At 38.8% G+C, this 23,965-nt stretch overlaps 1 protein-coding gene across 5 annotated transcripts in view; it reads left to right on the top strand.

Moving 5' to 3' along the window:
* Lztr1 (Leucine zipper like transcription regulator 1) overlaps positions 1-23,965 on the top strand; it is a 609,234-nt gene that overhangs the window by 161,781 nt on the left and 423,488 nt on the right. For all 5 annotated transcript variants that reach the window (XM_090374223.1, XM_090374222.1, XM_090374224.1 and 2 more), the window contains one exon: positions 5,238-5,346. In XM_090374223.1, the coding sequence (XP_090230349.1) occupies positions 5,238-5,346 (109 nt within the window). The remainder of the gene's footprint in view (positions 1-5,237; positions 5,347-23,965) is intronic.

Below are 23,965 nucleotides of genomic sequence, written 5' to 3'. Positions count from 1 at the left end.
AACTGTGTTCCCTCCATTCAGCTTTGCTTTGAGCAGGCTTCTGAGTCTCTCTGATGGTAATTTTCAGTCAGGTAGACCTTGATTTCTTTGTGCTCCAACTGTTGAGCCTGCATCATCTCCAGGTATTTATAAATCTCTCCCTGTCATGGCTTCTATTTCTTTACCAGTCTGCAGCTGGTAGTTTCAGCCTACTAATTTTCTCTGATGCAATCTACAGGTCTTGTATTTATCTAGTCCAAAATCCATCCTGATATCATTGCTGAATTCTTTGATGATCTGGAGTAGCTGTTGGAGTTGCTTCTGGGTTGTCACATAGAGCTTGATGTTATCCATGTACAGGTTTTTCCTTCCTTCCTTCCTTCCTCAAGGTTATATCCATACTTGCTGTTGTTGAGCACGGTAATAGTAGATTGGGTGCTAGACAGAATTGCAGTGGGCTCGATGCATCTCCCCGAGAGATTCCTCTCTCCTGATGGGCTACGGTCTGGTTGTGATGTTTTTGACTTTGATGGTGGTACTCCATTTTGCCACGGTGGCTTCTAGAAAGTTTGCATTGATATTGTAGATCTTCACCATCTCTATTAGCCAGCTATGAGGTGTGGAGCCAATGGTCTTGCGGTAATCGATGTAGGCTATGTCAAAATATCAGATTGCAGTGCTTCTTGTAGGCTTACTCTATAACGGTGGCATCAGTGGTTAATTGTTTCTTACATCCTTTGCTTATCTGTTTGCATTCCTTCTGCTGCTCGACCATGATGTTTTGGCTCTCCAAGTGGTGTGATATTTTCTTGGTTATGCAGCTGGTCAGGATTTTGTACATCATTGGGAGACATGATCGGCTTGTATTTTGCCAAGTTTTTTGTATTTTAGTCCTTAGCCGTCAGGATGTGATTCCTTGAGTAAGAAACTCTGGGTGACTGATCATCTGGGTGAATTGTTCTGCTAAGTGCTTGTGCGTGTGCAAGTGAATTTCTTGTACCAGTAATATATACTTGTGGTATATGTTGTCTATTCCTGGAGTTTGCCAGTTGTGGAACTTCCTGATCATCTGCAGACTAGGCACCTTCCAGATGCCTAGTCTGCATATGATGCAATTTATACATCTGAAGCCTTTCTTGGTAAGAGTATCCATTTGTTCACCTCACCAAGCTCATTGCCCTTCTCTGCACCTTTTCAGCACATTTGCTTCCTTCTGAAAATGAGGCCTCCAGATCTGTATGCAGTATTCAAGATGTGGCCTAACCATTGCCTAGTATAATGGGATAATCATCTCCTTATCCGTGCTACCAAAGTTCCTGTATTCTTGACAGTAACCCATGAGCAGACCTGGCAGCCTGTTTGCACTGCTCAGAGAACTTCATATCCTTTTTCATTTACCACTTAATATACCACTACAGTTGGTATATTAATCTGAGATTACTGCTACCCATAAGCAGTATTTTGTTTAACTTTTCAAGATCTTGAATGTAGTAGCTTGCATTGTTTACTGTCATTAATTACCCTTACAACTTTATCACCTGCAAAATATCAATATGATTAATAAATATAAAAAACAACAATGGACTCATCACTGAACCTGCAGGACTCTACTCATAATATTAGTCCACAAAGAGCAGTGTCCATTAATAATCATTCTGTGTTCTCCCATTCAACCATCCCTTTATCCATTGCATTAACTTGCCCTTTATGGCACACTGCTCCAATATGTATAGCAGTCTTTTATGTGCAATAGTATTAAAAGCCTTCCTGAATCCAAGTATATTATATCAAAATTAATTTTTGGATCCAGGTTCTTTGTTGCTGTATTATAGTACCCAATCAGATTTGTAAAACAAGATTGCCCCTTAAATCCATGCTGTAACATCATTATAATTGCATTCCTGCCTAGATAGATTTGATGTAGCTGAGTGGTCAGGAGTGAGAGTGCAGTAGCATGCACTGATTGAGTGGACCGGGGTTCAAGCCCATGACTGCTAAATGCGATTAATATTTGTATTGAAAATTTATTGTAAACTCTTCTGACCTGGTGGTCGTGCCGGAGTATAAACAAGAATATTTTATAGTCATGCATTACTTCTTTTACCAGTGACTTCATTATTTTCCCTGGAACAGAAGTTAAGCTAATTACTCATTATTATTGTTATTATTAGCCATATGATGCAAGAAAGCCTGAGGCTTATGCTACATCAGCAAAAAATTTTTTCTGAATTACCCTGAGAGAGAGAGAGAGAGAGAGAGAGAGAGAGAGAGAGAGAGAGAGAATCACCAAGAAAAAGAAGGATGATGATAATAATGCTCAAGACCCTTTGTTTTTTTTTTTTTTTTTTTTGGTAGTTGTTGGTGTATCGGCTTCTGTGGCCATAATGCACCTCCCAAGGTTTTTGCAGTACTTTGATCCAAGCCCGAGGCGGGATTTGAACCCGCGACCTTTGGGTTGCCAAGCAGGCACTTTACCCACCCAGCTAGCCAGGTCGGCTACCCTTTGTTGTGCCAAGCCCATACTCACCAGATGTGAGCCCCTGGGGTTAATGTCACTATTTGATCCCCCATTGTGAATTTAGGATACATTTGCTTGTCTTCAGCCCATAGGGACCTCCCCTGAATTGAAAGGTGCTCTCATAATTATGGCTAAGGGTTTTCTTATTTCCTTTGCTGCATCCCTTAATATAATTGGATAGTTACCATCAACCCCAGGTGAATTCTTTATGTTTAGCTTCAACAATTTCTCTTCCACTTTCTTCTCAGTTATCACAAAATCATTTGGCTTCCCCTTTCCTAAAGAATTTCTCATTTATGAATGTAAATGCAAAATACCTATTCAGTTTGTCACCACACTGGCTCAACTTTGCACTGGCCACCCATGTTGACTGGATGCACTGTTTTAGCTTTCTTATGCTTTTTCCCACCCTCCTCTCCTGTCCGCTTTTTCTGTACACCTCAGATTCTAGAATTTTCCAGGAGAATCCAGTAGGAGTCCTGTACAGTTGAACCTGGCATACCTCCTTGCGGGAAAGGTTGGGAGTTGGGGGGGGGGCGATATATCACCCAGGAGTTGGTCACCCTCTGGCTGTGGAACACCAGTTTCTGGCATACCACATAACAACAAAACAAAACATTACACTGGCACATTCCTACACTTCGCACGCATAAGCTGGTGTTAGCATAGTACACAGGGGCACCTCCGTAGCCAGGTGGGAAGGAGCAGCAGTGCGTAGCACACGCTTCTTGATTAGACCAGGGTTCGAGCCAGTCACCACCAAATGCGGAGGATGCAGAAAGGTCAGGGAATGACCACCGCATATCCCGGAGCAATATGGCCTTAGTTGCTAATGCTCCTAAAAACCAAATAACAAACTAACATAGTACACAAGCTCTAGCTCTGTTAAACTGTGTATTCTCCCATGCTAGCAGTTTTCTGACCCATTTAAAACTTCCTCAGTAGCATCAACAAATAATCTTGCATCCTTGTATTTAAGTGTATACTATCCCTGTAAAAAAGGAAAACAGTCTATCCTGTTAACCAGCGTAGACCATGCCAAGAAAAATTCTATCCCTGTGATGTTTTCACTGTCTTTCTCTTCAGGGCCAAATTGATTGACAAGGCTCTCATCATGTGTTTTCCTCCTGTTGTGTCTGAGCATAATTGCAGACATTCTTAAATTTAACCCTAACTTTCAACTTTTTCTCAACATTGCCCTGTACTTGTTATGTAAGTCTCAGATCTCCTCCTTGCAATGTCATTAGAGTCAATGTGCACGACACTATCACCTTTTGGGTCCTTAAAAGATGGTATCATTTCTACAGCATTATCAGTTTTTACCCCTGGCAGATATATCCTGGTCCTATTCCACCGATCCTTTTTGCATAATATATTTCATGTTTCGCTGACAGTAGGATCGCCAACAATAACTGTCTCTTTTGTGACCAGTGCATTCTGCTTGGGGATTGCCATTCTGTTGCTTGATGCACAAGTGTAAGCTCTAGGATTGAAGTGGGCAGTTGGGTGCTTGATAGGCCCCAATTTAATTCCTTCAAGGGCAAGCACCCTATTCTTCAAGCTCTCATAAATGCCTATCAGAACTCCGAGTTCTTGCCTAATTTCTTCGCACTCTTTGCACCAAAAACACAAAGCTATATTATATGGCTTTATTATATCCTGTTCTAGAGAGTTTGCAAACATCACAAAAGTATCACATTTTGTAAGGATGTGATTTGTAGGAATACTCCTTCCTCCTTCAGTTCTTCCTCGAGCCATAACAATCTTGTTACTTTGCTGCTCTAGTTTGTGGTTTGATTTCCATTTAATTTCATTTTACTTTGAGAATATTGCTAAGCTGCAATAATACATATTACACTATCAAATGACAGTGTACTTTTGGCAGTATAATGTGTATATATTCGTCTTTATATCTGACTACAGAAATGGCTACAGAATATACAGAAATGCATTAAATAAAAAATTGAAACTTACTCTGCTTTGAGTAAATGCATTTATGTCAACAGGTGTTTTAAACTTGTAACCTCAATCCATCTTCTGTTCTAACATTGGTTCTAGTTTAAGTGACAAAAAATAGGAGGGTGGAAGGCAAAGAAAACAAAAGGGATCCATGCAGTTGCAATGTCATGCCAACCCTTCATCATGCCTATATGGAAACCAGTGTTCTCCCCAGAAAATTTTGCCACCTGGGTGGCAATTTGAATAGCCCAGTGGGGAATTGTAATACTTCGCAATATTATAAAATTTTTTGTTATTTATAAATGTGACTTAAGTGATCCAGAGCAAAAATTAATTGCATAATTTAACATTATATGCTCCTGTTGCATTGATCTCGATTGCATAGTATGTTCGAATTAATATTAATTGCAATCAGTGAGCAGTACCATAAGATACCATGAGAATCACTTAAATTTTAGCCAGGTGGTCAGTTAAATTCATTGGGTGGTGTTCTCATTCGATAGGTCTTGGGGAGAACACTAGAAACTACCTTCATGGATTGGGAATTACGGTTTTATTGTTTCTCTATATATTGTAGGATTGATACTGTTAATCTTGTCTTTAATAATGAAAGGTTGCACTTTTCTTATTCTTGAACTCTTTACTCATTGATGACTTTTTCCACTGCTGTCTATTTGAGAAAACATTTAAGTATATTTATTATTACATATATTTAACAATTTAATTATTAATCATTTCATTAATTGATAGACTGCATTAACTATTTAAATATTTCCTTTAGGTGGCTACACTGGAGATATTCATTCCAATTCCAATTTAACAAATAAAAACGATCTTTTTGAATATAAATTTACAACTGGTCAATGGATCGAATGGAAATTTGACGGAAGGTATAGTTAAGTCTAATAAATAAAATAGGAGAATTCTGTGTGTATATGCATGCATGGACTCTCTCTCTCTCTCTCTCTCTCTCTCTCTCTCTCTCTCTCTCTCTCTCTCTCTCTCTCTCTCTTATTGTTTTTATTTATTTATTATTTTGTTCTGCTTAAAATGCAAAACTGCTACCATGGGTTGAAGCACATCTTGACAACTAATCCTTCAGTGACTGGGTTAAAAAGACTCCAGTTGCTGATATGGGTTGGGTCTCTCAGTCCCATGGAAAAAATATGGCAATGAAATGAAAAGAAACCACATATTCCAATATATAAATTGACTTAGATTATGGCTTCTGTTATTTTGCCCTGAAAATTTGTGCTTAATTTTATATTTGCCTTATAAATTACTCCTTTTTAACAGCCATTTTTGTATCTGGCCTAATGGGTTTATAAAATCTACATTAAGGACCACTGTCTTTATTAATTCATTATTTCTGCTCTTTCTTTAAAAAGTTTACATTGTGAAATTTTATTGCACTGCACACTAAATTGTAAATAAAGCAACGTGGCAAGCATATACAGTGCTCTGTTGTGTAGAGGGTTTGAATATAAATTTACAGCTGGTCTTTCTGTAAAACGTGCAGTCATAGTTGGTCATATGACAACCCTTTTATTGGTGCCATGTGTGTGTGTGTGTATGGGAAGGGTTTTATTACATAACTAAGCCATTCCTTGTTGTCAGTTTGGTACTTTGCTGCTAATTGGCTTCTCTGTAAATAGTGCCTCATTGTGAAAGCATGTTTGCTGGTCAGTTGATAATCTTGAATGTTTACTTTTCAAGAACTCTAAAAGTTAACCTCAAAACATCACTCCTGCCAAATTCCACAAACTGTTTTTGTCTGATGGAGAGGATTAACAAATTCTTAAGTTTTGAAAGCTGAGCATCAGTGTACAATAAACTCTGATATTTTTCTTTTGATTGGTTCTTAAAAATTGAAATGGATAAGGAACAATAGGCTGATATTTATATAATTGGTTTCAAGGAGTTATAAACTTGAGCAATGAACTCATGTTTCTGATAAATAAACACCAATGAAAATTAGTTTAATGATAATTTTATTGATTTAAATATAAAATGTGCATATCAGTTTATTCTTAGAGAATCACTCTCAATCTACAAACCAGTGTGGATTGTTGGCAGTATCATTCTTTTTGCAAAAGGAATCTCGTTGATTGCATCTTAGCCTACCTTATCTCATTCTGTACTTCTTATTTGTAGCAATGAAGATCAGTAGAAACCAAATTTCAGTACTACTAGCAGGAGTTGGAATGGATTTTAGAATATTCGGGTTTGTCAAACACAGTGGTAATATGAGCAAATGATGCAAGGATGCAAGCTTATACAGCATCAGGAAAAAAGAACTCCCACATCACACATCTTTCACCTTCTAATAATTTTTTAAATTCTTCCTTAAATTTATTCACACTGCCCATTTTGCCCATTTTAACATTGCCAGATGGAAGTTTGTTCCAACAATCAACTATCTGCTGGCTGGAAGCAAATTTCCACACATCTATCCTACAGCCATTTCTCGATTTAAATTTATGCGTCCTTATGTGTGTTGTCTGAGCATGGATGCCATCAACATTTAGCTTACTCAGTTTATTCAAACACTTCAATCAGATCTCCTCATAGGTGCAGAGTTTCCAGACAGCAATTTGCAGAACTGAAGTCTTTCTTGGTAAGAGTACCCTTTTGTTTTGCTTGCTAATCTTGTTGCTCTTCTCTGCACTTGTTCCAACAGATTCACGTCCTTTCTAAAATGAGGCATTCCAGACCTGAATGCAGTATTGAAGGTGTGGCCTTACCATTGCATTATACAGTGGAATAATTACCTCCATATTGCTGCTGGAAAAGTTCCTGTATATCATTAACAAAACCCCAGCTATTACAACAGCTCATCTGCACTGCTCAGACAACTCTGTGTCTCTGACTGCACAAACATCCCAGGTCTTTTTCATTCTTCACCACCTTCGGTAATCCCAGATTAACATACCAACTTCATAGTTGGTATGTTAATCTGGGATTATTCTAACCCATATGCAGTACCTTTCAGTTGTCTATGTCAAACGTTTCAGTCCATCTGTCTAATTTTTGCAGATCTTTTTGCAGTAGCATACCCTGATTGATGTTATCAACCACCCTGCCAACATTTTTATCATATGCAAACTTAGACATTGTCTCTTATGACTTTATCAGTAATAAAATAGTGAAAACAACAGTAGGCATAATATTGAAACCTGGGATATCCTACTAATAACATTACTCCAAGAAGAGCAGGACCATTGATAACCACTATCTCTCTTTTTCCACTATCTATCCCTTTATCCATAGCAGTAATTTGCCCCTAATGCTACACTGCTCCAATTTGTATAGCAGTCTTTAATGTTGAACAGCATCAAAAGCTTATTTGAAATCCAAATATATGTGAGGTCAAAATTACTTTTTCCATCCTGTTCCTTCATTACTGCATCATAATATCCAATCAGTTTGTCAGACAAGATTGTCCCTTAACATGTTCGTTGCTGCTTATATTTGCGAGGGTCTTTTCTATGTGTAACTTATAGCATTTTTTATAGATTTTGATTTGTTATTATTCTTCTACTGGAATATTTATGTGGGGTGCTGGAATAAGTAGGCACTGCTTTTTAGTAAATGGAAGGGATTTCTTCTGTGAAGAATCATCACTTCAAGTAACACCATCATCTGTTGTTTGTAGTGTTCTAACATCAACAAACCATTTTAACGAGATTCAGAATCCATATCATTTGAATAGAAATCTCTTTCAGTATAAAATGACATATTATAAAGAGCTGATTCAATGTCATCAAATTCAACATACTGTCCATCCCTGTTCCTTTTCAGTCCTAATGTCCTAGGATCTGGATTCATCATAATAGCCCTTTAGAGTTAAATTTTATAGGAAAATACCTTTTACACAAAATTTTATCAGTAGACATACACTAAGGATGATGTTTTGTTTTTCAATACCAAAGAATTAAAATTTTAGCAAGCATAATCTTCAAAAAATTTTACCATTTCTTCTTGTGGAAAATACTAAACTAGATAAAATATGTTCTTTGCTTAAATGCTGAGCAAAATTCCAGCCCCAATGCAAATAGCACATCATTTAGTCAACATTCCAGTATCGATCAGTTGTTCATTTCATGTGCCTTTCCTTTTATGGACCGAAATTGAATGGGTGCGTATTTTTGTCGAGGCACAACATTTGCAGTTCATTTTGATGCAAGTTTTGGGTTCAGGTAGTGAATGTATTAATAGATCCATGCTGTAATTGCCATATAATTGCATTCCTTTCAAGATGCATTGCTTTAATCAGCGCTTCCATTATTTTCTGGAGCGGAAGTCAAGCTTACAGGACTGTAGTTACTCAGTTCATTCTTTGATCCCACTTATGATTTTAGAGAAATTTGCACATCCCCAATCCATAGGGACTTCCCCAATATTTAAGAATGCTGCTATAATTATGGTTAAGGATTTGCTTACCTCTTTGGCTCTTCTTTTAATATAATTGGGTAGATCCCATCAGCGCCAGGTACAATATGTACTTTAAGCTTCAGCAGTTTCTCTTAGACTTTCTTCTCAGTTATTAAAAAATCATTTAGCTTCCAATTACAATTCATTGTACTTCTAGTATTCCCACCCCTAAATACTTTGCATGTGTATGTAGGTGTAAAATGTTTATTTGTTTTGTCTACAACTTGAACAGGATTATCAATGGTTATGCCATTCTTATCTACTGGACCAATGTGGTTCATCCCTTTCTTTAAAGTATTAATATAAGTGAAGAATTCTTCCTTTCTTTGTATTATCTATAGACCACTCATAATCATAGCTTGCCTAATTCCCCCCCTTTGTTGACTTGATTGCAGAGTATTACTTCTATTGGAAAAGGCGGCAGACTGGAAAGCAAGATGTCAGGGATTTCAGGCCCTAATGTAGGTCATCATGCAACAAATAAATACATGGGCTGAGTTAAGGTAACTAAGAGTAAGAACATGTGCATGTATACTTGCATGGGCACTAATTCTAGAAGCATTATAAATAAATTTGGTGAATTTGAAGTACTGATTAATTCATCAAATGCAGACATTGTAGGGATAGTCGAGACATGGTGTCACTCAGACATAAGCAATGCTGAATTTGGTACAATGTATACAGGACAGGACGGTTGGAGGGGTTATGTTGTTACTTAAGAAGCATATTAAATCTAAAGCAATGCATCCAGCCGACATGGGTGACTAGTGCAATGTTGAGTCAGTTTGGTGTTGATGTAAGCACTGGAAAAACAAAATTGAGAATAGTGTGTTATAAAGGTCTAATTACTTGTGGTGAGTACACGAAACAGCTATATAGAGAAATAGAGTGAGCCAGAAAATAAAAATGTCTTATAATAGGAAATTATAAGAAAATAATTTTAACTTCCAACTATTGATTGGGACTTGTTGTTGTTGTTTGGTTTTAGGAGCATTAGCAGCTAAGGCCATATTGCTCTGGGGATATGCAGTGGTCATTCCCTGACCTTTCCGCATCCTCCATATTTGGTGGTCACGGGCTCAAACCCTGGTCTAATCAAGAAGCTTGAGCTATGAATTGCTGCTCCTGCCCACCTGGCTAAGAGGCGCCGTTAGAGAGGTAACAAGAGAGTGAAATACTCTTGATCTAATTATCAGCAGTGGTTTTTCATGCATTAAGACTCTGTAGATAAAAGAACTATTTGTTGGGAGTGTTCCCTTGATTTCAAAGGAGGTGAGCAAGTATTTAGCCATAATTATGAGAGCATCTTTGGATTCAGGGAGATCCCTGTGGACTAGAGATGCAAGAATGTATCCCCAATTCAAAAAGGAGGATCAAAGGGTGACACAAGTAATTACACACCTGTTAGTTTAACTTTTTGTTCCAGGCAAAATAATGGAATCACTGGTTAAAGAAGTAATGCATGACTAGGCAGGGATGCATTTATACAGCATGGATTTAAAGGGCAATCTTGTCTTACCAGTCTGATTGGGTACTATAATACAGTGTGCAGTAACAAAGAAACTGGATGGAAAAATTAATTTCAATATTATTATTATTATTAGCAGCATGGTGAAGGAAGCCTGAGGCTTATGCTACACCAGCCAAAAAAAAAAAAATAATAATTCCTAAGTTATCCCCTGAGAGAGAGAGAGAGAGAGAGAGAGAGAGAGAGAGAGAGAGAGAGAGAGAGAGAGAGAGAGAGAGAGAGAGAGAGAATCAAAAGTAGAAGGGAATCACCAAGAAAGAGAAGAATGATGATATCCAGCTCACGACCCTGGGTGTGCCAAGCCCATACTTACCAGATGTGAGCCCCTGGATTACTTGAATTTCAGAAAAGCTTTTGATACTGTTGCACGTGAAACACTGCTACACAAATTGGAGCAGTGTGCCATGAAGGGCGATTACAGTGGATTCCAGTTATTTGGGCCACCGGTTAATCAGGGCAGCCGATTATTTGGGGCAAATCTTAAAAAACAGATTACTTTGCTTAATTGGGACAGCATGCCGTTTAATCGGGGCAGGAGACTGCAGCACTGGAGATTACCCTACGATTGTCTCCGAACGGGGTCGAAATTATTGAGGTCACAACCATAAAACAATAAAAACAATTAGCAGTCACCTGTTTATTGGGCTTTTCTAGTGAAATCTATCATAAACGGACAGTAAACTCGATCTTATTGAATTTGCGTTAATACCGACAGCTGGAATTCTGTGGGTTATTATGATGAAATGTGTTTACACTTCCACGAAATCTTCAATCATATAAAAAAATTAATTATCAGATCTCCTCTTCATTCCTATTTTTAAAGCTTTGTAACTCGTTACTCCGTTCTCACAGGCAGTTCTCGACTTTATGAGTTAATTCATTCCTAGCACGTGCTTGTAAAGCAAAAACTCGTAGAGCTGGAATTTATTTCCCATAGGCATAAGGTTAAAAATAGGGGTTACGTTCTCAACAATGAAATTAGTTTAGCATTAGCATTAGCATTAGTAGAGGCATTTGATGCAAGAAAGCAAGCTTATGCAGCATCAGCCAAAAAAAAAAAAAAAAAAAAAAAACCCACTTCCACTTCACCCCTCTGTTCGTTCAAAATACCTGTCCAGCTGAGCCTTAAACTTATTTAGGCTATCAACCTCCACCACAAGGGATGGCAGTCTGTTCCACCAACCAACCACCCGCTGGCTAAAGGCAAATTTCCGTACGTCTATCCTACATCTGTCTTTCCTCAATTTGAATTTATGCCCTCTCAGGTGATTTTTCTGAGCTAGAGGAAGAATCCCATCAGCATTGAGCATGCATTAAGAATCTGCAGATAAATGAACCACTTGGTGGCAGTGATCACAGTGTGCTGAAGTGGGAGTTACTCAAAGAGGTAACTACCATTAGGGGTAAAGGGAAGGGGTATTGCTTTCGTAAAGGCGACTACAATGGACTGAGACAGTATTTAAATTCTATACAGTGGGATCAACTGATGATATTGCCAACAGCAAATTCAAAATGGGAAGCATTCAAAGAACTTATCGTGGAAGCTACTAGGCTTTACATACCAACTAAGAAATATTGTTCAAGGTTTAGGCCTAAATGGTTGTCAGATGAACTAATGAGGCATATGGCAGAGAAGAAAAATGCATGGGATACATACAAATTAACACGTGACACGGACGCCTATGATAGATACAAGTTGATCTGTAACCAAGTTACAAAGGAGGTTAGGCAGGCGAAGGCAGATTACGAGAGATCCTTGGCAAGGGATGCGAAGAAAAACAGCAAAGAGTTCTTTACTTATGTAAACTCTAGAAGGAAGGGGATGAATCAGATTGGTCCACTTGAGATCGATGGGTCAACTGTTGATGACCCTGCTCGGGTAGCTAACAAACTAAATGAATATTTTGCATCGACATTCACACATGAGGAGTTATTCAGCGAGGGGAATGCCAGAGGTGTATTCAACTCTAGCAGTAAGCTAGAGAATCTTGTAATAACTGAGAGCAAAGTGGAGGAGAAATTGTTGAAGATAAACACAAGAAAGGCACCTGGGGTGGATGGGATCTATCCAGTTATATTAAAGGAGGCAGCAAAGGAGGTAAGCAAACCCTTAGCCATAATTATGAGAGCTTCCTTGGACTCAGGGGAGGTACCCATTGACTGGAGATGTGCAAATGTGACCCCAATTCACAAAGGGGGATCAAAGGCTGACACAAGTAATTATAGACCTGTGAGTTTAACTTCTGTTCCCGGAAAATTAATGGAGACACTGGTGAAAGAAGCACTGCAGGATCATCTAGACAAGACTTCAGTTATAGCTAGGACACAGCATGGTTTTGTTAAGGGGAAGTCTTGCCTGACCAATTTGATTGGATACTATGATGCAGTCACAAAAGAACTGGATGCAGGGAATAACTTTGATATTATATACTTGGATCTTAGAAAGGCTTTTGATACTGTTGCACATGGAAGACTGCTGCACAAATTGGAGCAGTGTGGCATTGGAGGCAAGTTGCTGCTATGGATAAAGGGGTGGTTGAGGGGGAGAAGACAGAGAGTGGTAATCAATGGACACTGCTCATCGTGGACTAATGTTATTAGTGGAGTCCCTCAGGGTTCAGTATTGGGGCCTTTATTGTTTTCTGTATTTATAAATGATATTGATGATGGTATATCAGGCTTAATGTCCAAGTTTGCAGACGATACGAAGGTTGGCAGGGTTGTCAAGGATACTACTGACACTATGCTGCTGCAACAGGATTTGGAAAGGTTGAGCAGATGGGCTTCGAGGTGGCAAATGAAGTTTAACATTGACAAATGTAAAGTACTACATATGGGAAACAGCAACCCCAGAGCAACGTATCAACTCTGTGGTACTACACTGACAGTGGTAGAGAATGAAAGGGACCTGGGGGTGGTGGTGCAGGCAGATATGCAGACGAGCTGCAAGAGTAGCTCATGGTGTATTGTCAATGATATATAGGAATTTTTCTAGCAGGGATAAGGAGGTGATTATTCCCTTGTATAAGGCAATGGTCAGGCCACACCTAGAGTACTGTATACAGGCCTGGAGGCCTCATTTCAGGAAGGATGTAGAGCTGCTGGAACGAGTACAGAGAAGGGCAACTAGATTGGTGAATGGGACAAAGGGGTTCTCTTACGAAGAAAGGCTTAAGTTTTGCAAATTACAGTGTCTGGAAACTAGGCACCAGCGGGGTGATCTGATAGAGGTGTACAAAGCCTTGAATGGTTTGAGCATGCTCAATGCTGATGGGATTCTTCCTCTAGCTCAGAAAAATCACCTGAGAGGGCATAAATTCAAATTGAGGAAAGACAGATGTAGGATAGATGTGCGGAAATTTGCCTTTAGCCAGCGGGTGGTTGGTGGGTGGAACAGACTTCCATCCCTTGTCGTGGAAGTTGATAGCCTAAATAAGTTTAAGGCTCAGCTGGACAGGTATTTCGAACGAACAGAGGGGTGAAGTGGAAGTGGTTATTTTTTATTTATTTATTTATTTTTTTTTTTGGCTGATGCTGCATAAGCTTGCTTTCTTGCATCAAATGCCTCTACTAATGCTAATGCTAATGCTTAAACCATTCAAGGCTTTATACACCTCTATCAGATCACCTCGCTGGTGCCTAGTCTCCAGACACTGTAATTTGCAAAACTTAAGCCTTTCTTCGTAAGAGCACCCCTTTGTTCCATTCACTAATCTTGTTGCCCTTCTCTGTACTCGTTCCAGCAGCTCTACATCCTTCTTGAAATGAGGCCTCCAGACCTGTATACAGTACTCTAGGTGTGGCCTGACCATTGCCTTGTACAATGGAATAATCACCTCCTTATCCCTGCTGGAAAAATTCCTGTATATCATTGACAATACTCCATGAGCTACTCTTGCAGCCCGTCTGCACTGCTCAGAGAACTTCATATCTGCCTGCACAATCACCCCCAAGTCCCTTTCATTCTCTACCACTGTCAGTGTAGTACCACAGAGTTGATACGTTGCTCTGGGGTTGCTGTTTCCCATGTGTAGTACTTTACATTTGTCAATGTTAAACTTCATTTGCCACCTCTCAGCCCATCTGCTCAACCTTTCCAGATCCTGTTGCAGCAGTGTAGTATCAGTAGTGTCCTTGACAACCCTGCCAACCTTTGTATCATCTGCAAACTTGGACATTAAGCTTGATATACCATCATCAATATCACTTATAAATACAGAAAACAATAATGGACCCAACACTGAGCCCTGAGGGACTCCACTAATAACATTAGTCCACGATGAGCAGTGTCCATTGATTACCACTCTCTGTCTTCTCCCACTCAACCACCCCTTTATCCATAGCAGCAATTTGCCTCCAATGGCACACTGCTCCAATTTGTGTAGCAGTCTTCCATGTGCAACAGTATCAAAAGCCTTTCTAAGATCCAAGTATATAATATCAAAGTTATTCCCTGCATCCAGTTCTTTTGTGACTGCATCATAGTATCCAATCAAGTTGGTCAGGCAAGACTTCCCCTTAACAAAACCATGCTGTGTCTGAGCTATAACTGAAGTCTTGTCTAAATGATCCTGCAGTGCTTCTTTAACCAGTGCCTCCATTAATTTTCCTGGAACAGAAGTTAAGCTCACAGGTCTATAATTACTTGTGTCAGCCTTTGATCCTCCTTTGTGAATTGGGGTCACATTTGCACATTTCCAGTCTATGGGTACCTCCCCTGAGTCCAAGGAAGCTCTCATAATTATGGCTAAGGGTTTGCTTACTTCCTTTGCTGCCTCCTTTAATATAACTGGATAGATCCCATCCACCCCGGGTGCCTTTCTTGTGTTTATCTTCAACAGTTTCTCCTCCACTTTACTCCCAGTTATTTCAAGATTCTGTAGCTTACTGCTAGAGTTGAATACACCTCTGGCATTCCCCTTGCTGAATAACTCCTCATGTGTGAATGTCGATGCAAAATATTCATTTAGTTTGTTAGCTACCTGAGCAGGATCATCAACACTTGACCCATCAATATCAAGTGGACCAATCTGATTCATCCCCTTCCTTCTAGAGTTTACATAAGTAAAGAACTCTTTGCTGTTTTTCTTTGCATCCCTTGCCAAGGATTTCTCGTAATCTGCCTTCGCCTGCCTAACCTCCTTTGTAACTTGGTTGCATATCAACTTGTATCTATCATAGGCTTCTGTGTCATGTGTTAATTTGTAAGTATCCCATGTATTTTTCTTCTCTGCCATATGCCTCATTAGTTCATCTGACATCCATTTTGGCCTAAACCTTGAACAATATTTCTTAGTTGGTATGTAAAGCCTAGTAGCTTCCAAGATACGTTCTTTGAATGCTTCCCATTTTGAATTTGCTGTTGGTAACATCATCAGTTGGTCCCACTGTATAGAATTTAAATACTGTCTCAGTCCATCGTAGTCGCCTTTACGGAAGCAATAACCCTTCCCTTTACCCCTAATGGTAGTTACCTCTTTCAGTAAATCCCACTTCAGCACACTGTGATCACTGCCACCTAGTGGTTCATTTATCTGCAGATTCTTAATGCATGAAGAGTCACTGCTGATAATCAAATCAAGAGTATTGCTCCCTCTAGTTGCCTCCCGAACATGCTGATGTAGAAAACAATCATCCAATAAATCCACAAAAGCCTTGCTAGTGTGTGAGTGACCAGCCCCCAAACTCCAGTCAATATCTGGGAAATTAAAATCTCCCATTATAAGACTCTCTGATTTACTGGCCCACTCTATTTCCCTGTACAGTTCCTTATTATACTCCTCAGAGTCATTAGGCCTATAGCACACTCCTACTCTCAATTTTGATCTCCCAATGCTTATGTCACACCAAACTGACTCAACACTGCACTGTCCACCGATGTCGACTGGCTTCACTTCCTTGGTTTTTATGTGTTTCTTAACTAATAGCATAACCCCTCCCCCCTTCCTATCCTGTCTATCCTTTCTGTAGACGTACTCCCCAAATTGCAGTTCTGCATCCCTTATATCTGTGTGACACCACGTCTCTGATATCCCAACAATATCTGCCTTTGATGTTTTGAGCAATACCTCAAATTCATCAAATTTATTTACTTAACTCCTAGCATTGGTGTACACGCAAGTATACCTGCACCTGTTTCTATTCTTAGCTACCCTAACACAACCCATGTGTTTATTTGTACCGCAATGGCTCCCAGCAGTCTCTGAAATACCATGCATCTTGTTTTTCAGGCTTCTGCTCATTCTAATAGAAGCAGTGCAAGAATCTCTTTCACCTCTGCCAGTGGCTACTGTCAATCTATTGGTCTTTGTCTCCCCCCAAGCTAGCAGTTTTCCGACCCACCTAACACTGCCTCGATAGCATCAGCAAATATTCTTGCACCCTTTCTATTTAAGTGTATCCCATCCCTGTAGAAGCAATCTCTCCTGTTAACAAGTACAGTCCAGACTGAAAAAAATTCTACCCCTTGAGCCTTGCACAATCTTTCCAGGGCTGAATTGATCGACAAGGCTCTCATCATATACTCCCTCCTATCGTGTCTGGGCAGAATTGCAGACACTTTCAAATTCAACCCTAATTCTCGGCTTTTGTTCAACAGTGACCTGTACTTGTTAAGTAATTCTGCCGGTCTCCTACTCTTAATATTATTAGTGCCAACGTGTACAACTATATCACCTTTTGTGCCCTTAAAAGATGATATTCGCTCTACAACGTCATCAACCTTTGCCCCTGGCAGACATACCCTGGTCCTGTTCCACCTATCTTTTTTACAAAGCATGTTCCCCGTTTCCTTGACAATAGAGTCACCAACAACTACTAGTTCCTTCGGGACCAGCGCATTCTGCCTTGGGGGTTGTCTCTGTGTCACGCGATGCCCAAGTGCAAGCTCTGGCGTTGATGTGGGCAGCTGAGAGCTTGATGGGCCCCTCAATTTAGTTTCTTCGAGGGCATCCACCCTGTCCTTCAAGCTCTCATATAGGCCCACAAGAACGCCGAGTTGTTGCCTGATATCGATACACTCCTTGCATCGCGCACACACAAAGACATCCCCCTTGGCAGTATCATGTCCCGTACCCGATTGCTCTGCAAACATCAAGCAAACAGTGCATTTTATAAGGCTGTGAGTCAGAGGACAACTGCCCCCCTCAGTTCTGCTCTGAGCCACAGCGCTTCCATTAGCTTGAGCCTTTTGCTTTGCTGCTCTGGTCTGAGTCATGATTCTATTAATTTATTAATTAATTATAATTAATTGTTATGTTATTAATTATGTTAAATATAATTAATTATATTACATTTGTAATCTAAGTCGTTATATGTATTTATTTAAACGTACAATTTAACTGCTAACGAAGTTCAACTAACGCTATCTAGTATGGCATACAACTATCGTATCACAATGGCGGGAAAATTACGAACGCTAGCGGAGTTGAAACACGTGGAAACCTTTACCGATACTTTTATGCAATTACAAGGCCGAGTAAAGAATAAATACACCAAGTTAATCAGAAAATCACAAAATAATGTTATACTACTAAATTTAAATCAAAAGTTTTAGAAAAACAATAATTTCAAATCAATAAATAAGAAAAATCCACTTAGCGGCTTGGAACACGACCGTCTCTAGTAGCCTCGTCAGCAGACTCGCTGTTTATGTTTAAACAATGATTGATTTATTGAAGAAATGCAAACGTAGCCTGTAAAATCAAGCAAATTAAAATAATAGAGAAATTATTTATGACTTACAAATGTTAAAGAATGTTTGTTCTTCATCATCATCGACTCGTTGGTTTGTTGCACAAGGAGTTGGCTTCTTCAGAAATGCTTCAAGAGGTGTTTATTTCCAAGTAATCTCTTTTAATTATAAATTTCATGATTTCATGCATAAGCATTTTTTAACAGTACACACAAATTTCAACAAACATGATTTGCATGGAGTAACAAGTTTACAAAGCTTAAAAAAAGAATGAAGAGAAGATTCTGAAAATTTATTTATGTTTTTATACGATTGAAGATTTCAGTAAAGGAGAAACACATTTCACCATAATAACCTAAAAAACCACACAATTCCAGCTATTGGTATTTTCGCAAATGCAGGCGCCTCCGTAGCCAGGTGGGAAGGAGCAGCAGTGCATAGCACATGCTTCTTGATTAGCCCGGGGTTCGAACCCGTCACCACCAAATACGGAGGATGTGGAAAGGTCAGGGAATGACCACCGCATATCCCGGAGCAATATGGCCTTAGTTGCTAATGCTCCTAAAAACCAAATAACTAACTAACTAACTTCGCAAATGCAAGAAGATCGAGTTTACTACCCGTTTATAATTGCTTGCAGTAATAGAAAAGCACAATAAACTGGAAAGTGTAAATTGTTTATGATTGTTTTTTGGTCGTGACCTCCAGAAATGTGCTTTAGAAACATATCACAAAGTTGTTTAAAATTGATTCTTATAACGGAACATATGATAACGATGAAAGTTTAGTGCACTTTACTGATTTGAATTGGTAACTAATACAATTTACAAACCATGCTCATGACTTTTTATATGGCCTTAAAGTCAGCTCTTGACTAAAAAATAAACATTCTTTAACATTTGTAAGTCGTAAATAATTTCTCTATTATTATAATTTGCTTGATTTTACAGGCTACGTTTGCATTTCTTTCGATAAATCAGTCATTGTTTAAACATAAACTAATTAGCTTACTAATTTCATTGTTGAGAACGTAACACCTATTTTTAACCTTATGTCTATGGGAAATAAATTCCACTTTAAGAGCATGCGCTAGGAACGAATTAACTTGTAAAGTCGAGAACTACCTGTACCTGAACAGCAGGACAACACTCCACATCAGTAATAGAAAAGCACAATAAACCGGAAAGTGCAAATTGTTTTTAAATGTTTTTGGTCGTGACCTCCAGAAATGTGCTCTAGAAAAATATCACAAAGTCGTTTAAAATTGATTCTTATAACGGAACATATGATAACGATGAAAGTTTAGTGCCTATATAATGTTCTCTGTGAATCACTCGGCTTCTGACAAGGCTGCAAGCTAATATGTGTTTCCAGAAGACCTGGGTTTTATATGATAGTCCATTAGTTGGATTAGGACAAAAATCTTGCACCCTCAAGCCCACTCAGACTTAAATAAGTGTAAAACCGCAGCATCAAGATCGCATTGTGATTAAACCCAAAGGTTCTCCTTAAGTTGACCTTTGAGCCCGCATAACTCCAACTCTAAATCTACTAAATAAATTATGTGAATTATGTGTAACAGAGAATTGTCACGAGGCAAAATGATCAACAAAACAAGATTTATTAAACATATAAGTCATACACATGAGTACAATTGAACTGCTCAAAGCTTTAGAGTAATTGATATGTGGTTGTTTGGTAAATTAACTGAATAGCAAGCGTTATCTTTCTATTAGTAGTGTTACAATTTTGGAATGTTCTTCATGTGGCTTTTCCACCAATTCTCTAGCAAGAATTCACCATCACTGATGACAGCTATGTCATACAATTGTTCTATTATTAGAATAAGAATACATCTGTCAACCTACCAATTACAATGAGTATTAAAACAACTAATTGAACAAGTCGTGTTAACTGTTAAATTCTAACTATGAAAAGTAGATACACATTTTGTCAGAATGATATTTATGAGAAGAGAGGTCAGTGCGTGTGAATTAAAGGCAAGGGGAAAATATGATTATCTTCGAATGGTTGGGTTTATGTTGTTTAAAAAAAATAAAACTACTCACTTATCAACAAATGGTCGTTCGTCCCTGGCACTTCTTAGTCCTGCTCTTTTATCCATATGTACGACTCTGGGCTAACTTCTTTAACTTTCTCTATCTGCTGACTTAAACTTTTGCTAAGCTTCTCGGACCTGCTCTCTAACTTTTACAACTTGAAAGTCCAAAATCTACAGTAAGACTGCCAAAACCCTTCGTTTTCTTTCCCCTTTTCAATATAAATACTTCTGCATTCCCCTACCTTTATTACCTATGACGTGTTCTGATCTCACGGGTCAATAATGTGGGGAAAAGAATTACACTTGGGGACTGTCAACTTTGGGATTTGATACTACTACAAATGATATACAGTGCATTCCGGTTAATTGGGCCACCGGTTAATCGGGGCAGCCACTTATTTGGGGCAAATTATGAAGAACAGAAACAAAACAAATATGTAGTCTGAATTTTTTCCGCTTATTTGGGCCAACTTGCCGCTTAATTGGGGCAATGAAGGTCTTGATTGAACAATAAACTATATTTAGATGGCGCGCACAAACATCTAAATATAGTTTATTAGGCCTGACGTAGCCCAGTGGTCAGGAGCGAGAGTGCATCGCACGCGTTCTTTGAGTGGACCGGGGTTCAAGCCCGTGACTACTAAATACGATAATTGGCGATTTATTGTAAACTCTTCTGACTTGGTTGTCGTGCCGGAGTATAAACAGAAAATTTTTTTATTGAACAATAAACTAATTTAGATGGTTCGTAACAAAGAGATCATGTGGGCAGCAGCGGAATCAGTTATTGCGAAGTCGTGCTGTACAGTGGTTGTTTTACGTTTGTTCTGTGTTGTGGTAATCGGATTCTGAAGAAATTTTGCTTGCAGTTGTTTACGATCACACTCGGTACATATGTATACATCTTGTGGGTTAGAATAGATTAAAAACTGTACCAAACAGTGCACTGATTTTGGTTTCCCCCTCCCCTTTTTTTTCAGTACATTTAAGACCCCTGTCAAGATGCCACGTAAAGATTTGTCACTTTCAGAAAAAAATTGCTATTCTTGACAAGATAAAAAGTCAACTTCCTAACATCAGTCATCGTCAGCTAGCGGAGATAATAAAGGTGCCAAAATCTACATTTCACGACTGCTACAGCAACAAGAAAAACTTAGAGAGGAGTGGACATTGCGCGTGGATTTAAAGAAAACCTCATAAGCGAAAGAGGGAAGGCAAAGATCCAGATGTCGAAGATGCTTTGAATCAATGGTTTTCCACTGTATCTAAATGAGGAGTGCGTCTAAGTGGCCCTATGCTAAAAAACAAGTCAGAAGAGTTGGCCAAAAAGCTAGGTCACGTAAATTTCAAAGCGACGGATGGTTGGTTGTCTCGATGGAAGTGTAGACATGACATTAGTTACAAAAAAGCACATGGCAAGAAGGACAGTGTTGATGCTACAAGTGCTGAGCAATGGAAATGTGAAAAACTGCCAGAGTTGCTTAAAAAATTTAGTGGGGATGACATTTACAATGCCGATGAAACAGGTCTATATTATTGTGCTACGCCGGATGGTTCCCTCATCTATCAACACATAACACTATCTGGTTCAAAGAAAGCAATGGATCGTGTAACAGTGTTGTGCTGCTCAAACATGTCAGGAAATGATAAAACTCAAACTTTTGGTTATTGGTAAAAGTGCCAAACCTCGTTGTTTCAAGGGGCTTACAATAGGCAGTTTGCCAGTTTCGTATTATGTCAATAAGAAGGCGTGGATGACCACATATATTTTTACGCAATGGCTAATGAACTGGGACACGGAACTACAATGGAAGTCCAGAAAAATTCTGTTGATATTGGACAACTGCACCGCACACTCTAATGTAGCTGGTTTAAAAAATATTGAACTGGAATTTTTACCACCTAACACCACATCCCTGATACAGCCTATGGACGTGGCAATTATAAAAAATTTGAAGACCTATTATCACGGAAAGCTTGTTAATCACATCCTTGAAGCAATTGAGGAAAATCTGCTGACATCATCTTCGAAATCAATAGAGGTTAGTGCAAAAGTTTCAATGTTAAAAGCTGTACAATTTATCGCCGATAGTTGGTGAGTAATAACCAGTAAAACAATTCGGAATTGTTTTGCTAAATGTGGTTTCGTGACTAATTGTGATTCAGACGCGATAAGCTGTACAGAAAATGAAATGGCTTTGGAACTGCAACAGGTCCAAAATTGTGAAGAATTTTTAACGATTGACGATAACCTTCAATGCCACGATGAAAATGAAGATTATGAGGAAACGATTATTGAACAAATTGCGGCAAAACACTCAGACACCAAAAGACCAAGAAAGTGATGACGATGATATACCTAAGCGAGTGACTAACCAGGATGCCAGGAAATGTATCGCTAAATTAAGATGTTATTTCATGCAGGAAGGCAATGAAGGCAGTCCTTTATCAGCATTAGATACCTGCGCCGACTTTGTTCAGTTGCAGTCCATAAAGAGGACACGTCAGGGTACACTTCATAATTTTTTCAAAGTAAGAACCCTTAAGTAATGTGTAACCTTTGCCTGACACGGACATTATTCTGTACTGTATCTTCATTTTACACATGTACATACGTACATTTTGTTTGCTTTTAGCTTTAGTTATTTTTAAATAAATATTTGTACCAATATAACATAAATACAGTGTGCTTTCTTTAAATAAAACCTTTATTCCCTTTATTTTATTAACACCTTTTGCCTCCGTTAGAATGTGCTTTTCAGCTCATTAAAATTTCGCTTAATTTGGGCAGCTGCTTAATTGGGCCAAAGTGATCTGTCCCGATGTGTCCCAATTAACCGGAATCGACTGTATTAAATAGATAAAGGAAATCTCACGTTTGCGTAGAGCAGCTTCTTTTGTTTTGCAATTGCGATCATCAACATAAATCGATACACTTATACAAACGGAATTTTGGAATGACAGTCATTGTGTTTGTTAGATTCGATTGCGTAAGAAATTGTCTCATGTTCTGATTTCTCACCATTTTCTGTCAAAAGTCGTGATCTGCTCCCTTCGTCATTCTTGAGTCAATTACGTGTTGCTGCCTGCCTGCCTGCTATCGGGAGGGGGGGTGATGTCACTAATTGATTAGGGCACTACACGGCAGTGTAGTGTTTCACTGGCCGCATCCCCTGGGGCATCCGAAAAAGAAAGTAAAACGGAGTTCATTCCGACAGGAAGACGCTACGTAGTTAGTTGTAGAGGCCGTGGAAAAGTATAAGGCACTATAAGGAATAAATGCTTCTTAAAAGCAGGTGAAGGGTAAAGTGTTAAAAAATGATACCATTTTTTAACACTTTAACAGTGCACTTTACTGATTTGAATTGGTAACTAATACAATTTACAAACCATGCTCATGACCTTTTATATGTCCTTAAGGTCAGCTCGTGACTAAAGAATAAACATTCTTTTAACATTTGTAAGTCGTAAATAATTTCTCTATTATTATAATTTGCTTGATTTTACAGGCTACGTTTGCATTTCTTTTGATAAATCAGTCATTGTTTAAACATAAAACTAATTAGCTAACTAATTTCATTGTTGAGAACGTAACCCCTATTTTTAACCTTATGTCTATGGGAAATAAATTTCCGCTTTACGAGTATGCGCTAGGAACGAATTAACTTGTAAAGTCAAGAACTACCTGTACCTGAACAGCAGGACAACACTCCATATCATATACTGCTGAAGCCAGTGGACATCGCAGGACAGTGCAGTGTTGAGTCAGTTTGGTGTGACATAAGCATTGGG

This window comes from Mastigoproctus giganteus, chromosome 5 (genome assembly GCF_048544385.1).
Source record: "Mastigoproctus giganteus isolate SK-2022 chromosome 5, ASM4854438v1, whole genome shotgun sequence".
NCBI lineage: Eukaryota > Metazoa > Arthropoda > Arachnida > Uropygi > Thelyphonidae > Mastigoproctus > Mastigoproctus giganteus.
The sequence above is the reverse complement of the archived record's forward strand: the minus strand, read 5'-3'. Positions and strand labels throughout refer to the sequence as shown.